This window comes from Lontra canadensis, unplaced genomic scaffold, assembly GCF_010015895.1.
Source record: "Lontra canadensis isolate GAN:19392208 unplaced genomic scaffold, GSC_riverotter_1.0 scaffold166, whole genome shotgun sequence".
Classification (NCBI taxonomy): domain Eukaryota; kingdom Metazoa; phylum Chordata; class Mammalia; order Carnivora; family Mustelidae; genus Lontra; species Lontra canadensis.
In genome coordinates, this window is record NW_022631160.1 from 399213 (window position 1) to 412591 (window position 13379).

General features: G+C 57.7%; 1 protein-coding gene across 1 annotated transcript; it reads right to left on the reverse strand.

Moving 5' to 3' along the window:
- Positions 1–217: 217 nt before the first annotated feature.
- On the reverse strand, positions 218–13077 carry EFNB1 (ephrin B1). The gene is made up of 5 exons (XM_032845585.1): positions 12195–13077; positions 3425–3702; positions 2536–2628; positions 2219–2347; positions 218–2057 (listed from the first exon to the last, which is right to left on the reverse strand). The coding sequence occupies exons 1-5, from the start codon at positions 12320–12322 to the stop codon at positions 1645–1647; spliced, it is 1041 nt and encodes a 346-aa protein (XP_032701476.1). The 5' UTR covers positions 12323–13077; the 3' UTR covers positions 218–1644.
- Between the last annotated feature and the right edge of the window lie 302 nt (positions 13078–13379).

The following is a 13379-nucleotide window of genomic DNA, read 5'->3' on the forward strand; positions in this document are numbered from 1 at the left end:
CACCCTTTTCCCATACCGGCCCAGATTGTCAGTGATTTGGGCACAGGAAATCTTTCTCTCTCCCTCTCTCAATCTCTCTCTCTCTCACACACACACAAACACTCACATACTCACACCTCATTCCCCAATATCATGACACCATTTTACACCCATTTCTCCATGTGGTTAATTTTTTTTTTTAGTTCTCATTTTTTTTCTAAGAAAAAAGCAACAAGAAAATAATTCAGAGTTTATACAAAACATCTTTACATTATTTCTTCCAAAAAGACTAGTATTTACACAAATGGCAACAGAAACAAAAACAAAAAACCCTTCCGACTGCCACCTGGAAGGGACTGGCTGTTTCGCTCCCTTTCCCACCTGGCACTGGGGTGGGCAGCTGGCCAGGAGGCAGTGTAGAGGTGGGTGGTGACAGGCCCAGCTCCTTCCCCATGGCCACTTGGGGAGCGCCTACAAAGCGCACTCCAGTGGCAGTCTGTTAGCAGCCGTGCTGGCAAGGAGCCGGGGTCAAAGTGCACGGCGTGCTGGCCCAGCCCTGGGCAGCCTCTTCCTCTTTCCAGGCCCTGGCCCAAGATTGGAGGGGGCAGCGGAAGCTGGGTTGAGGGGGGCACCTGCCTGTGCTAGAGCCCAGAAAAGGAGCAGGCCACCTGGCTTTATACCCGCTTAGATCCCTGCCCTGGGCCTCTGTTTCCCACTAGGCCAAAGGATGCCAAAGGTGAGAAGAGAACCGGGCGGGGAGGGGGAGGGGGAACTCCCAGCTCTGCAGGGCAAATAGCCACCTGGGCACCTCACCTCCCTCCACCCCCATGAGGTCATTTGCCTGCAGCAGCTCTCCTGTTCCCCAGGCAACAGCCAATTAAGACGTTAATTACCGTGAGAGTGAGGGAGGCAGGAGATGCCCAAGAATCCCACAAGGAAGAGATTTTTTTTTTTTTTTTTGGGTGGAAGGGTGGCAGCCACTACCCCATTGCCAAGATCAGCTTTGTAGAAGGAGGGTCAGGAGGGCAGGGTGAGATGCTTTGCCCAATGGCACTCTCATCTTCCCTCCTGGACAAGAAGAGCTCTGGCCAAGCCACCCCTCCCCCAAACACCAAGGAGTTTATAAAGAGATACCATCCTATGCTTCCTGGCTGGCCACATCCTGCCCTTGTTCCCTTAAACTGGGCCAGGCCAGGCTCAGAAAGCCCAAGGAGGGGCTGGCTTTTACATTTTCCATTTTTCTTTAAAAAACAGATGAAAATGAGTTGACAGCTAAAAAATGAACACAAAAACATTAAAAACAGTGATCATAGCGGACAAACAGTCCTGGGAAAGGGGGGGGAAGGGGGAAGGGGGGCAGAGCCGGGGGGGCATCTTCCTGCCTGCTGTCCATCAGCGTCCAACCCTGCCCTCCAAGAAGGGGCGCCCCTGCAGAGCCCAGAGGCCTGGCCAGAGGGGGAAGGCACAAGAGCGTGGGGGCTGGGGACACAAGCACCCCCCTCCGAAGCCCAGGGGGCAGGGCAAAAGGGGGATTATAAAAGCCAAGAAACTACAAAACTAAATACAAAGGTGGGCACAGCTGGTCAGGGGAGGGAGTGTGGGGGAGAAAGGAGAGGTGCAGTCCTGGCCGACTGTCTCTCGGGGACCCGAGGCTGCGCTGGGCCCTCAGACCTTGTAGTAGATGTTCGCTGGGCTCTGGGGTGGCATCTCCTGGACGATGTAGACGGGGTGCCCGTAGTCCCCACTCACCTTCTCGTAGTGGGGGCAGTAGTTGTTCTCTGTAGTCCGTAAAGGGATGATGATGTCGCTGGGCTCGGTGCCCGCCGTGCCACTGCCCCCCTTGGGACTGGCCAGGGTACTGAGGGAGAGGGCGGGCGCCCGCTGTTGGGTGTGCTTCCGGTGCCGTTTGCGCAGCTTGAGTAACAGAACTGTCAGGAAGATGATGATGAGCAGGAAGATGACACAGCCAGCGCCAACGGCTGCGAACAACGCCACCTTGGAGTTGAAGAAGCTGTCGGCGTCCCCACTGCCACCTCCGCTTGCCCCAGGGCCGCTTTTCTCTTCCTGGTTCACAGTCTCTGAGGAAGGAGGAGGGAGGGGAGACGTGGTTGGCCACGGGTCCCAGGGACACACTGCCCATTCCTGGCTGGGCCCCGTCCTGCCTCGCTTCAGAGACAGGGCCTGAAAGGGTGGCCAAGCAATGGCTTCTGCCCTTCTGGGAGACACCCACAGCACTCACCATGCTTGCCGTCAGAGTCACCCAGGGAACCCCGGCCGCTGGGGGCCTGCGTGGCCATCTTGATAGTGTTGTCTGCCTCCTTGCTGGGCCGGCTGGTGGTCAGCTGCTCAGGCGTCACAGCATTGGGGTCTGGGGGTGGGGAGAGGACGGGTGAGCCAGGGACCTCAATCATCTAGCACAAGCCAACAGTGACCTATAAGTCAGACCTCAGATACTCTGACCCTATTGCCCCTCCCCTACTCCCGAAAGCACCCATACCCAGCCAGGGACATCTGTTGCAAAGGCTCAACTGGGGAGCCCTCACACCGGGCACTCACCTTGCCCAACCTTCATGACGATCTTCATGGTGCGTGTACGGCACACGCCTCCCTCCCGGTTTTCCAGTCCCTCCAGGCTCCCATTGGATGTAGCTGTAGCAAGAAGCCAGAGAAGTCAGCAGGAGAGAAAGGTCTGCCCACACTACCTAGAAATCCTAGTGCTGACTTATCCCATAAGAACAGAACTGGGAGTTGGGGAGGGTGGCAAGCAGCTCCCACCTACCTGCGAACCTTTCCGCCTGTCTCCCTTGCACTGGGAACAGAGTAGCCAGCCCCGGACCCAGCCCACATCAGAGACTAGCGCTTCCCCCAAGGATGCTACTCCTTGATCATGACCAGGCCTTAGCCCTTCTTTCTCAGTGGACACTAAGGCATCTTCTCTTTGGGCCATGTTGCTCAGAGGCAAAACAATCAGAACCAGAATCATGGGGGAGGCTCCTGCACAGACTGGAAGGAACCCAGTCAGGTGAACCGGGCTGGAGTCCCAATACTGTCCCTAACTCCCCGAGTGACATGGGGCAAGAAGCTCCTTCACATCTTGGGGCCAATTTCTCATGATGAGAAAGGCCCAACCGCCAGCTGATCCCAAAGAGTTCTGACAACTCTGCCATTCCCAAGATTAGACCTTAGGCAGGCCCAGAAAATGAGAACTTCAGGTGGGCACCACAAATTGGGAGTCTTCCCCCACCCAACTTCTAGAGCAAAGGGGACTGGCAGCCACCCCCTTGGTGAATTTTAGGGCCAGAAATCCCAGGCCAGGTTGGAAGGAGAGCACACCGGTCTTCAGAGGGGTCCAGACCAGGACAGGCCATGTGCTAGCTCACTGTACTACTTAGAAACCTCTGCTGCTACCACGTAAGAGAGAACCCTATGATGGGAAGGGACTCACAGGTAATGTAGTAATCATGGTGCTTCTTGAACTCCAGGCCCATGTAGTTGGGGCTGAACTCCTGGAACTTAATGGTGAAGCGGATCTCCTGCTCTGGCCGATTGCAGGTGACCAGCACATTGGGGTCAAGCACGGTGCTGCAAGCAGCCGCCTGCTCGGGCCGCACCAGGTACAGCTTATAGTACTCGTAGGGCCGCCCTGCTTCCGCTCGGGGGCAGATGATGTCCAGCTTGTCTCCAATCTTTGGGTAGATCACCAGGCCCTTCCCACTCAGGAACCTGCCCAGAAGGGAAGACAGTCAGCCTCAGGGTCGGGGGTCCTGGGCCCTCCCCTGAATTGGGGGCGCACACCATGAAGGCCAGGCTGAGCCTGCTAGGTGGAGATGGGAAGGAGAGGTATCTCGTCCTTCTACCATCCTCAGGCTGGGGTGAGGAGAGACAATCACACTGCCAGCAGGGTGTGGAAGGGGTGGCCCATGGGCAAGGCTGCCAGGCTTTGACTGCTCGGCAGGGTGGGGCACGGCCTACCTGGGGGAGGCTTTTGTCCTAATGTGGCATTTCCGCAGGGGGCTGACATGGCCAATGGTGTCAGACTTGGGCTGCCTGGAGGTGGTGGCCCTGTTCTCCTCCTTCCCCCGTCACACTTACATTCCTTCAGAGCCACTGCTACCATCTCCCCAGCACACGTGTGCGTGTGTGTGTGTGCAGATGCACACACACAAACATACAACGAGCCCACACATGCCTTAGCCACCATCCCTGTGGCTCCCAGACTACAACTGGGGGAGCTCAATCTGTCTGAGACCCAAGCCTTCTCTCCCGTCCTTGCTAATCTTGGGCCTGATAGTGAGAGAGGAAGAGGCATTGCTTGGAACCAAGGAGTAATGGGTAGTCTCTGGCGAGGTGCGACTCTACACAGCATTCCCCACTCCCTACAGCCCAGTGTCTTAGAGGGGGGACCCATCCAACCCCCATAGCGTGAGGACCTGAGTCCCCAAACTTGACTAGTCTCAATCCTAAAAAAGAGCAGACGGAGGGGAGAAATGGCCCAAACACCGACAACAGATCATGTAAGAGATGGTCCCAGGAACCTCACACATCTGTGTTCTAATACCTCCACCTCTACATCTGTCCCTGTTATAGACCCTGAGGGAGCAGGCCAAATGCCTTCTGAGCCAGGTTCATCTTCTAATTTTAAAGGCTGGGACCAGGGAGTAGCAGAGGGAGGGCAACTGCCCAAGCCCATCTACCCCTATCACTCTGTCCTTACGTAAGCCCACAGTCAAACCATGGGGCTATCTTGGCCATTTCTGAGCCTGGGCAGGCTGGAGCTGGGAGCAAGGCAATAGCATGGAGGAAGGAGAAAGGAGACAGACTTCGGAACCAGACAGACATGGCCCTTCCTAGCTCTGCGACCTTGGATGAGCTGTATGATCTCACAGAGTTTCAGCTTCTTCACTTATAAACTGGCAGTGGTAAGAGCCCTATCCACCACCCCTGCCCCAGGATCGTGGAGTGGGTACAGTGGTGCATGCAGAGCGCCTAGCACATAGTAGGTACCAACATGTTTGACTCCTGCTTAGAAACAGTCTAGTCTGCCACGAGGCAAGATACTAACAGCAAATGCCTATGACACCAGTCTTGGGGTTTTTTGGCGAGGGCGGGGGCTGGCTAGGAAGAGAAGCTACAACCCCATCCTTGAGGATTTTTCTGTCTGCTGTGGGTCAGAAAAGTAAAAAGGATCCATGCTTTAGCAACAGACAGTACCAGGCTATCTGTAGGTTATGTGGGAGGATGGTGGCTCAAACTGCAAGGGCTGGAGGCAGCGAGAGGAAGGAGACAATTCATCTGACAGGAGATGGTTCCTCAGAAGGAGCAGAATGCAAGTGGGTCCTGGCGGGGCAGGGGGAGGAGGAGGAAGAAAATAAGAAGTTAACACAGAGCAAGAATGGACAGGAGTGGCTAGAACACAAACCCCAGGCCAGTGACTGGCCCCACAACTGGTAGACAGAAGCAGAAGAGGGGGTGGAAAAGCTCAGCTGGGGCCAGTCTGAAAGGCCTCAAGTGTCACAACAAGCATCCCACTGGGGACAGACCTTCTAGCAAGGACAATGGAGGGTTGAAAGTAGCACTTCAAGGGAACAGAGCTGACAGCAGGAGAGCATGGCTCCACTTCCTGGGGGCCTGTTGCTCACTGGGGACCACAAGGTACGAGGGCCTGCCGGGAGCTCAGGGCCCTCACTCAAGGGAGGCAAATGATACCCAAGGAGGTGAGTCTAGACCAAGCAGATGAAGAAAGGCAGCCCTCCCTCTGTGTTAAACGAGACTTTGACAAGCTGAGACCTGCCATCTTCCTCTACAGGAGGGTAAAAACCACAACAAGAAGGTCTTTCCCTTAGTACCTGGATTTACTGCACTCTAGAGGGCCAAAAAGGAGGCAGGCATGGGGGGAAGGCCCCTATAAACACTGAAGAGGGAACAGCCTCACCCCAGGCCCCCATAATTCCCAAGGCCATTTTCATTTCCCCAGCCTCACACTGGGTCCACCCAGATAGCTGGATTCGATGACTTCTAACTTCTTAGAACCAGTGGAAACTTCGAGACCTACTGAGTCCAGGTCCCTCATATGAGGGACGGTGTGATTAGTTGAACATTCCTATGGAAGAGAGGTGCTCCAAGCTGACTGGAGGAGGCTACCCTCCGCCGGGACATTAAGCCCTAGGGCTCTAAGAAGACCTAAAGCCTTGGCTGATTCCTCACAGAGCTGCGCTTCAATGAGACCTTCCATGGAGGTGATGGCAGGTGCACAGAGGGCATGCAAATGGGTACAGGTCATCTCACCTCTCGTGCCACTTGGCCCTGGCTTCCTCACCGGGGGCTTAGCTGTTCTAAGCACATCTATGGCCGCTCAGGGTCTGGAGCTCCGGATCTGAAACACAGGGCTTCCAGCTACTGGGGGCTCTACCTTGAATCCAGAGCCATCGAGGAAACAGATGTCTATACAGTGGATGGAGGAGGGAGTAGAAAAAAGAACTATGGCCCCTAACACCGCTCAGACTCTCTTCAACCTCAGCAAAAGACTTCATGAATATTCATCAGTTCATTTGCATAGCAGCTGGCAGAGGGAAACTCACCTTCCCCTAAAGTGCAAAAGGGAGAGGAGCCTGATGAGACCTGCCTTCCCTGACCCTGATCCCCTATAATGGTGCCTCCACAGCATCTTCTCAAACATCACAACTGCTTCTTGGCCTACGAGAAGCCCTGGAAAGTGGCAAGGGGACATAAGGGGCAGGTGTGTAGCCAGCGAGAGCGAAGCCTGAAGCCAGGTACAACACTAGTCATACTATCCAGGTGGGGGTGAGGGGGACCCTGCAGGTCTCCCCTCATACATGTCAGGTTAGGAGTAGGGGCAAGAGAGGAGGACAAAGAGATTGTCCCCAAGTTAAACTCTTCATCCCCCACTTTTCAAAAACTATTATCAGGCCAAGCTTTCTTGCCTGGGGCCACCCCCAGACAAAGCCCTTTTCTGGAAAATAAGGGGATTGACAAGGCCCAGCAGGAAGCCTAAAGCAGGTCGCCATGGTAACCCCTGAGGCCTTCCCTCCTCAGCTTCTGATAGCCCCAGGACCCCAGTGAGCCACCCCAGGGAGGAAAAGGACTTGGGGGAGGCTGTTGGAGCATTCCAGCTCCTTCTTATGGCCTAACTCTTCCCTTCCACCCTAGCCCAAGTCTCTCCCTCAGCCTTTCTGCTGAGCTGAGAAGTGCCGCCATGACTGCTAGTTACAAATCCTGGGAGGCGAGAAGACTGAAGGGTCTGGGGCAGTGGCCTGGTCAGAGGCTAACTGCCCTCTTGCTTCCTTCATCCCGCTGAGCCCCTCTCTGCCCAAACACAAACAATCTGCAGTGGGGGCAGCTTGCAGCTATGGGGGTCATGCCCAGAAAGGTGCCCATGTTCCACCAGGTTCATGCTTTCCTTCCCTCAGGCTCTAGAAATCTGTGGTCAAAGAGTGGCCGAAGGGAGAGCCTGGTCCCAGACCGCACCGGTCCAAGTTTGGTAGTAGACTCCAGCCACCACCTTGATGCGGGGACCCCGGCGGCATTGTGCCTGTACCCACAGAGTGGTAGGACGAGTGGAGGACAGACCCCAAGCCAAAGCTCAAGTCTGCTCCCATCCCAGCAAGGGTGGGGAGCCCCCAAATTAAAGGCTCCTCTTTCATTCCCCCAGCTCCACCCAGCCCCCGAGGGCAGGAGCAGGCCTGGCGTGTCCCAGCAGTGCCCGCCCAGGCGTGGGTGGGCAGGAACAGCAGCTGGGTCCTGGCACACACACAGCACTGTCGGAGGCAGAGAAGCCAGGAGAGTCCCAGAGGAAGTCACCCTCCCCACCTACACTGAACTCTGCCCTCCCTCGGCCCTCCCAGGCTCCTACTTGGGTCCAATGGAGGGGGGCTCACACCCCTTTCCTTGTTGTCTGCTTTCTGTGGGATCCCTGAGAGGAAGTGAGGCTCCTGGCCCAGAGAGGAACCCAAGGTACCACTCTGAGCTCAGAAGGGAGAGTGCCAGGCAGGAGCTGACCGCCCTGAGTTCAGGTGACTGAAGCAGGCTGCCCTCAGAGGCAGACCTAACCAAATGGAAGGAGGAAGCCAGGACACTGCTCGTCCCACGCAGGCAGGGCCTGAGTCACAAGGACAGATGCACGCACACCTGTGAGGTAAGAGGGGAACCCAGGGGCAGGGAGCCGGCTCCTCTTTCCAAACCCCACCTTGAATTCCTCTCTCTCCTAGCTCCTGAGGGAGCAGGATGGCATGGAAAGAATGGCATACAGCAAGCTCTGCCCCCTGTGAGCTGAGTCTAGACAAGTCACTTCCTTCTTCCAGGCACAGGCCTTCTCATCTGGAAACAGGCGGCGGGGGGCAGGGGGGCAATTCCTACTCCTAAGGGCTGATGGGAACCACCAACGAACTCACATAGGAGGATGCTTTGTAAGTAAGTAGAAAGGTGCTGCCTGACTGTTAAGTTGGCCTGCCAAACACAGTACCATTTAGAAGAAGCTAAAGGAGCTTCCACTCCTGGCTGCTGGCACCCCCACCCCAAAATGCCCACTATGAAAACACACACAGGAGGGGCTGCTATTCCAGGGCCAGGAATCCAGGATGTGGCTGGTGAGCAATGCCCCCCACCACAACTTGCCCAATAATCACAGAGTGGACCCTCCCCCAAACCTGGTGTTTTAGTGGCAACAAGCAGCCTCCTGGCTGGCCCACCCCTTCCACAGTCCCAACCCCAGAAAACAGTAGTGTCCAGGGCCTGTCCATCCCAATCCACCTGAGCTGATGAGGCGGCAGAGAACCTGAGGGGAAACAGGGAACCCTCCATTTAGCCCCCACCCCAGCCTCACAGGCCCTTCTTGCTTTGGCCTGACCGCCTGGGGTAGGGGTGGGGAGGGAGGGGAACAGGAAACTTTAGGAGCTGCCGGGTTCCCATCACTCTCAAGCCCCCACCTGTGGCCAATCAGCCACAGAGTAGAAGAGGTCAGGTCTCTAGCCGCCCCGGAAAGGGGCCCCCTGAGCTGGCCTCCCCAGGACTGTGAGCTGGAACAGCTGTGAGGGGGCTGGGACCAACATTTTGGCTCCTAGCAGGCAAGCCTGGGTTGGGGTCTGCAGCTGCCCCCACCCATGCTGGCTGGAGTCAAGGGTCCTGGACACCAAGCCGAACCCCCCCACCCCCACCCCCTTTTGGGAAGGTGTAATGTGATCTCAGGCACATTCCCACTCCCTGGAGGTGGGGGAACCTGAGTGGGGGGTTAGGAAGGGGTCAGAATGGGACAGAGAGACTGAACTGCAGCAGCTGGACTTGGCTGAGGACTCAAGTGTGAGGCCTGCCGGCTGCCCCAAGCTCTCTGGAGAAGAGGCTAGGGGGAGGGGGCCACTCTGGGACCTTCCATCACAGCCCCCAACCCAACAAAGCACATGCATACCCTCTGGTTTCTCCCAACCTGTAGTGGGACTAAACTTAGAGCCCACTCCCCACGCTCATCAGGCAAATCTGACAAGAGGGGCAAAGGAGAGGCAGAAGCCCTCACCACCCAGAGACTTTCACGCTGAAAGACCCCAGCACCAATTCTGGGAAAGAGCCTGGAAGTCTTAAGTCAGAGCTTCCTGCTCCCCTCTCTCAGTCAGGGCTGGGGCTGCATGCACCCTGGAACCTGGAAACATACCCCCAGCCCCACCACTTCTTTATTTTGATTTCTTTTCCCCAAGAAGGAAGCAATTAAGCAAGGTTTATAGGCACTGGGAGATTTGAGTGGGGGGGGGTACCAGCTCCTGAGAAGGCTGAGGAAAGAGACCAAAAGCACGGAGGAAGAGGGGAGGGGAGAGAGAAAATGAGCCTGTGAGGGAGAGCACGGGCATGTTCGAGAAACAAAAGGACTTGAGAAAAAGAGGCAGAGAGTGACTAAGAGTGAGAGGGAGTGTGAGAAAGAGGGAGAGCAGGGCGAGCCTCACTGGAGAGGGGAGGTGAGTGAGGCTCACAGAGGGTGTGAGAGGGCGAACCAACACAGACCTGAGAGGGAGAACTCGTGCAGGAGGCAAAGAGGGAGAGACAGACAGAGACAGACTGTTTATTTGAAAGGCTGTGGCAGCCTGAGGGTTGGGCGCGGTGGCAGAAGCAGCCCCTGGAGCTCTTGTGGAGCTGAGGGCAGTGCCTCCCTCCTGTCCTCCTGCCCAGCCCCCCATGCACCAACACACACAGACCCCTGGGCATGGATGGAACTGGGGGGCATGCAGAGGCACGAGCATCAGTCCCCCACCATTCTTGGGATCTGCTCAATTACAGGACAGAATTTGTGCGGGTCCTACGTAGTCCTACTGAGTCCTCACCCTGCACCCAGATGCCTGCCCTCAGCCTGAAGTGGATGGTGGGGTGGGTGGAACTAAAAAACCTGGGAACTGGTCCACAGCACTAAAGGCTCAAAACACAAAAAGGGAGAAGCTCAGAGAGATCTTGTTTCTCCCAGCACCCCCCCTCCAACTCTGCAGGAGGGCTCCTTTCCAGCTGCGGAGCTGCCTGCTATCTCTGGTTAGAGACCCGAGAGAGCAATTAGGTCACTCCCATGAGCCCCTATAATGGGCTACCCCAGGCGGATTTCAGCTATCCTGACTGGAGAGAGAGCATTTCCAGCCTCCACCTCCCCTGTAAGCAGGGGGTGGGGGTGGGGGGAAACTGGGCTCTTCACAACCCTTTCCCTTGAGCTAAATAGCTCAGGGCCCCCAGACTATCTTAACTCCCTGCTTTTAGGAAAGTGCTGCACCCAGTCTGGCTCCTGGGAGGGAGAGAAATTCTTGTCAATCACTTTCCTTGTACCTTGTTTCCTTTCCGGAACCCTATACACTCACCTTGTTTTAGCCATCCCACAAACCGGTAAATAGGACCCTACCTTAACCCAAGAACAGAACTAGAGAAGTGGCCTTCTCCCACTCCAGGGCTGAGAGATGCACTGTCCCTGGAAGGTAAGAGGCCAAGGCAGGCAGGAGCCTGGGAAGTTAGCCGGGGAGCCCAGGAGAGTGGAAAGAGATTACAGATACAAAAATCAGAGAGCGCAGAGGGCAGGCCAAAGCCCCCCAGTTTCCCACTAAGTAGGGGTATCTGCACATCACCAGGGACCTCCACAAAACAGGAAGACCAATCTTGACCCTGGATTCCAACCCCAGTCCTGAATGCCAAAAGAGTAAAAGGTCCAGAGGTCACTACACAGCCCCAGACTCTTCACTAACAGCCCAGAAACCACTGAGCCACCGCCCTAAAAGGTGTGTGTGTTGTTTGGGGGTGGGGGGGATTGTGAAGGGGAAGGAAGAGGAAGAAAAGAAAGGATCTCCTCTACATGGCTACATCCCCAACCCCTTGGGAAAAACTAAGCATAGCTTCCCAATCTGAGGGACATAGGGCGGGGGGCCACCGGGACCCGCCTGGCCAGGAATCCTTCCATCCCCACCCCCCCTCCCTCGCCAGCTCCGACGCCACTCTGCCTGGGCTGGCCCTCGAAGCTCTGCCGCTGGCTCCATTGGACCCCCGACAGGCGCTGGATCGAACCCCCCTCCCCAACAAATCCCTCTCCCACTCCGCCCCTCTCCACCGGCCGCCTTTGTGAGCCTGGGAGCGGCGCCCGCCCTTCCACGGCCCCGATAGGGAGAAAAGAAGGGCCAGAAGAGACGGCAAAGCGAAAAGCTAGGGAAGCAAAGAGAGAAGAAAGAGAAATGGAAATGGGAGAAGCCCGAATGGGGATACATGTGCAGCCACCCGCCCCAAGCGCGGAGTCCCGAGCCTTGGTCCCTTCACAGCCAAACAAACGAGAAACCTGTGTTCCGGCCTCGTCCCCCACCCAGGTCAAGCTCGCCCCTAAAGCGGCTCTCGGAGAAAACCGCCACGTTCCCAGGGGCCCCATAGGGGAATGCGTTCTCTCCCCCACCCAGCTCTCGGGTGCGCCCTCGAGCGCCCGGACTCCCAGCTCCGCCAGGCGCGACAATCCGGACTTGATCGGGGGCGTGCGAAGGAGAGAGCGCGGAAGCCAAGGGGTCACAAGCCAGCCGAGTGCCCCCCACTCCACCCCGCCGCACCCTGCCCCACCCGCCCGCAGGAAAACACACTCGAAAACGCCAGAGACAAAATGGGGCGCCGCTCCTCCTCGAAACACCTCCCCACACGCACTCGGGGGCGCGTGGCCTCACCCTTCAGGAGTGCCTCCCACCCCCAGGGACCTGAGCCAATAAGTTACTCACTTGGGGTTGAGGGAGCTCCAGGACACGGGCTCCAGGTTCTTGGCCAGCGGCGTGGCGAGCCGGCACAGTGCCAACACGACCATCGCCACAAGCCACTTGCCAAGCCAACGCTGCCCAGGCCGGGCCATCTTCCCAGGAGCAGGCTGCACTTGGGATCCCCTGGCGCCTCCTCAGCAAACTGGCCTCGCCTTCCCGTGCTGCGCTGCGCTCTGAACCGCTCAGGCGCCCATCCTCCGCAGTCGCCGGCCTTGAAGTGCTCCCCTCCCGCCGGCTTCGGCGTCGCTCTTCTCCGCCCGGCGGGCCAGGCGGACTCACTGGGCAGCCGTCCCCAGCCCGGGCATGGGCCGCGGCCTCCGAGGTCTCGCTCCTCTGGTCTCTCCGCCGCACGAGGCGCGACGGGGGCTCTGCGCCCCCGGTGATCCCGCCCGATTCCACTGGGCTCCCCGAGACTGTTCGGGACTGCGCGCCCTTTCCCTGACTGGGTCTCCCCACTGAGGACTCGGTGGCCGCACCGACGCCTCGACTGTCCCGGGATCGACGGCCCTTGGAAGAAGTGGGAGTCTCCCCACAATGCGAGCTCAGTCCGGGGGCTCCCGGCTGGGTCGCCCTGGCACGGTCTCCGTTCTTCCAGGCCACACTGGGACTCTGGGCTGCGCGCCCCACCGACAGCTTCTACTTCAGCGGGGGCCCCGTTCAGTGTACTCAGAAGAGCGGGAAGACGCAGCGGAGCGAGATAGTCCCATCGATTTGCGCTTCTGAAGCCTCGGCTGGGCCGCTCCGCAGCCCCGTCGCCGAGTCCTAGCTCCCCGGCGATTGCACCCGAAGGTCTGCGGCCAGTGCGATTCTCACACGCCTCCCACTGCTGTCCAGCGCGCATAGACTCTCCCGGCGGCCGCTGGGCTGTCTACTCCCCTGCTCAGGCGAACGCAAGGCCGACCCTACTCCTTTTAGCCAATAGGAAGCTCCGTCTCGGGGTCCTTGTCCCCTGTCACGCCCCCCAGAACAGGAAGGGGGCGGGGCTCCTGGGAGCTCTTAAGGACGCCGTGCTCACGATGGCACCAATCTGAGAGTGCGGCTCTTGCGGGTAGGGGTGGGTCCGTTTTAGTCTCGTTCCCAGAGCGCTCGGCCGGTGGGAAGTTGGCGTTCCTCTAGGGCTGTCGGCCTGCTCTCCTCTCGCGCGCCTAG